Raw genomic sequence first — 2766 nt, 5'->3', positions numbered from 1 at the left:
ACTGGCCGTATTACGCCCGGACTGTGTGCACGGGCCCTGCTCATAGGTCCTCACATACGCCCGTCCCTGCGCGGTGGAACGACTGGTTAGCTCGCAGGGGCTATGGAGAAGTTCAAGGTCTTTGCAATCCTTGCGATTCGATTCATTGTTTCTAGATTATAAAGGGTTTCCCTACTGAGTGGGTCACATCGCCCCGCCTTTACAGTGACGTCATGCAATACCATAATAATCTCACCAATACAGTAAATCAAGACGGCATTTTATCGTCTGCGGCAAGCATGTGTCCGAAATGCCAAGATCTAGACTAAAGAGTACCTCTATCACAAACTGGTTGTTACAACGCAACTATTGGGATGTTTACTAGAGTCGAACTAACGACCTCAGCGGTGCTTCGGCAGTACCACACTGAGTGACTTTAATCAATATTTGTAAGCCGCTGGCTGCACCCAGTGACTTACGGGATGTTTCTGCACATGAACATTTTTATCCAGCAGACGTCGATAATATAGAATCATTAAAAAAACGGCGCAGTACAACGTTTCCTGATGCTGTTCATTTGCTTACAGCTAAGCAATTAAGGTCGCTCTTAATGCTGCAGTGTTGGAATAACTACTCGGCCGGCCCTGCAAGGGGCTGGGCTCAACAGATTGCTATGCCAAGGGCAATGCCAGGTGTAACAAGATTGTAATTATTCGATAGGGAGCTAACATTTATCTACTCAGGAGCCCATGTCTACGTACGGATCGGAAAAATACGTTCTCCCTTTAATCTAAGCGTCATGTCTGAATGTTGCGTCCGAACGCGGTTTGGGTGAGCAGAATCCGGATGCTAAGACCTATACCCGGGTTCTGTGATCGCGCACCGAGATATCATCGAGAGGCTCTACCAAAGAGCCTTCGACTCGTCACAAAAGTTACCTCAATAATATATATGCACACTGAATATTTTAATACAAAAGTAAACAAAGGCGTTGTCCTCATATGCGTAGTAATGGGAAAGCATTCTTACATTGAGATATGGACTTCAGACGACTAAAGAGCATTCAGGATACTTTATCTCCCTAATAGCGCCACTTGACTCTATCGATAATCTTTCGCCGAGTATAATACTATGACACTGTAGAGTATGGTGCCAATCGTTTAGGTGGCTATCGATATACTTTGTAATAGTGAAAGCTCGGTGCATCTGTCGCCACATGTACATACATTGTACACGATGATACTCCTGCGTAACGTACAGTGTATATTCTCCTGTAAGCGCGGCTTCTTTAGAGATTAGAGATGTCTTGTTAGGAAACTTGAAAAATTCCCAATCCTTCTCTGCCATAAAATCCTCCACAGTCTTACTATCGTAGCATGCTGGTAGTTGCCATGCAAAGCTTAGAACATCGAATTTGCATCCACGTCTCCGTGCCTCCACAGGTGAATATCCACAGTTGGTCCATGCTGGAGCGCAAGGGGACACGTCTTGTATCGAAGGCAAAATACGAGTCGTGCATTCCTGGTGTGGATGTGATAGTGTAAATAGGGTTACGGCCAGTACCCTTATTAGAACGGCCCAACGTGCCACTAACACTGATCTTCTAACAAGCCTGTACCATTTCTCAGAAAGATCTGGCCTACTTGTACACATATTGAGCTTTGTATTGCTCATAGGGCTATCCCAATAGTTGCTTCTTTCGGACATAACTCTGGTGTCTAACAGTATTCAGCGTTCCGCTCCAGCTAATCATGTCATTATGGCTTACTGAAAGCTATTTCAGTGTATTAATGGAAATTTCAGTATACATATGACAGAAAAGGCACACGATAGTAAGCTTAACGGGTGTAATACGGCTTGTATGTAAAGCTGAACAAAGTAATAATATATATACTCATAGAAGAATGGATACGAAAGGGGAATAACTAGAAGGAGACCGGGTTGTATCGTTTGAGAAATCATTTAAGTTCAAAGGCCACCTTGACTAGCAGACTTCGGCATAACTTAGGTATGATGCGGCCCTATCGCGAACTTTAAAGTGCTTCCTATACTGTGTAGGGATAGAAAGAATAAGCATAGATTGATTCAATTTGCTTCAATTCTACTCGGCTTCGGCCGCGTTCTGCGCAACTATGCCCAGAGTGACAGGCATGCCAGACAGCTGACGCGGTGTGGCTGTTGATCCACCCCGCCCCGCTTCATCCCAGAAGGACTGTGCCGAAACCTCCAGCCGAACTAGCTCCCATGGTAATCAACGAAGCGCCTTGTCAAGAAGATGCGGTGTTAAAAACGCCTATAACACTAGTATCACCGGATGGTCTTATATCGCTGTAAGACCTTATCTTAAAGAAGGACACCCATACTCTTGACAAAACGAGCAAGCAAAACTTAGAGCGGCACTCATTAAAACTTGCGGAAGCTACGTACCCAGTCATCGTTAGCTAAGAGTGCTCTTCCCGCTATCATCTCTTCGTCCCCAACACACTACTAACATAAAGGTGGAATTAGAATAGGTATAATTTCAGCTAAATATATACAAATCCATCCCAAGCAATCGATTATAACTAGCACCAAGCCGTGCAGCCCACGCGCTATAGAGCTAGAAGCTGGTAAAGTAGCTAATTTGAACACGTCTCACTCACGAAAAATAAAAAACACACAGACCACCTCACTGCTTACTAAGAGGAAAAGCTTAACGTGTTCTATCAGTAAGCTGGAAACATCAGTAAGCTGAACGCCCCACCCAACCCGACCCAACGCTCTGCACCACAACCACTATGCCGCGAC

At 44.9% G+C, this 2766-nt stretch overlaps 1 protein-coding gene across 1 annotated transcript; it reads right to left on the bottom strand.

The window, feature by feature from the left end:
• Window positions 1-1038: 1038 nt before the first annotated feature.
• On the bottom strand, window positions 1039-1452 carry COCCADRAFT_46290 (uncharacterized protein; the record flags this gene model as incomplete). Its single annotated transcript, XM_007720773.1, has 1 exon — window positions 1039-1452. A coding segment is annotated over one exon (414 nt), but the record flags the coding sequence as incomplete, so codon positions are not given.
• Between the last annotated feature and the right edge of the window lie 1314 nt (window positions 1453-2766).

Source organism: Bipolaris zeicola (genome assembly GCF_000523435.1).
Source record: "Bipolaris zeicola 26-R-13 unplaced genomic scaffold scaffold_637, whole genome shotgun sequence".
Lineage (NCBI taxonomy): Eukaryota > Fungi > Ascomycota > Dothideomycetes > Pleosporales > Pleosporaceae > Bipolaris > Bipolaris zeicola.
Note: the sequence above shows the minus strand (reverse complement) of the source record. Positions and strands in the feature narration are given on the sequence as shown.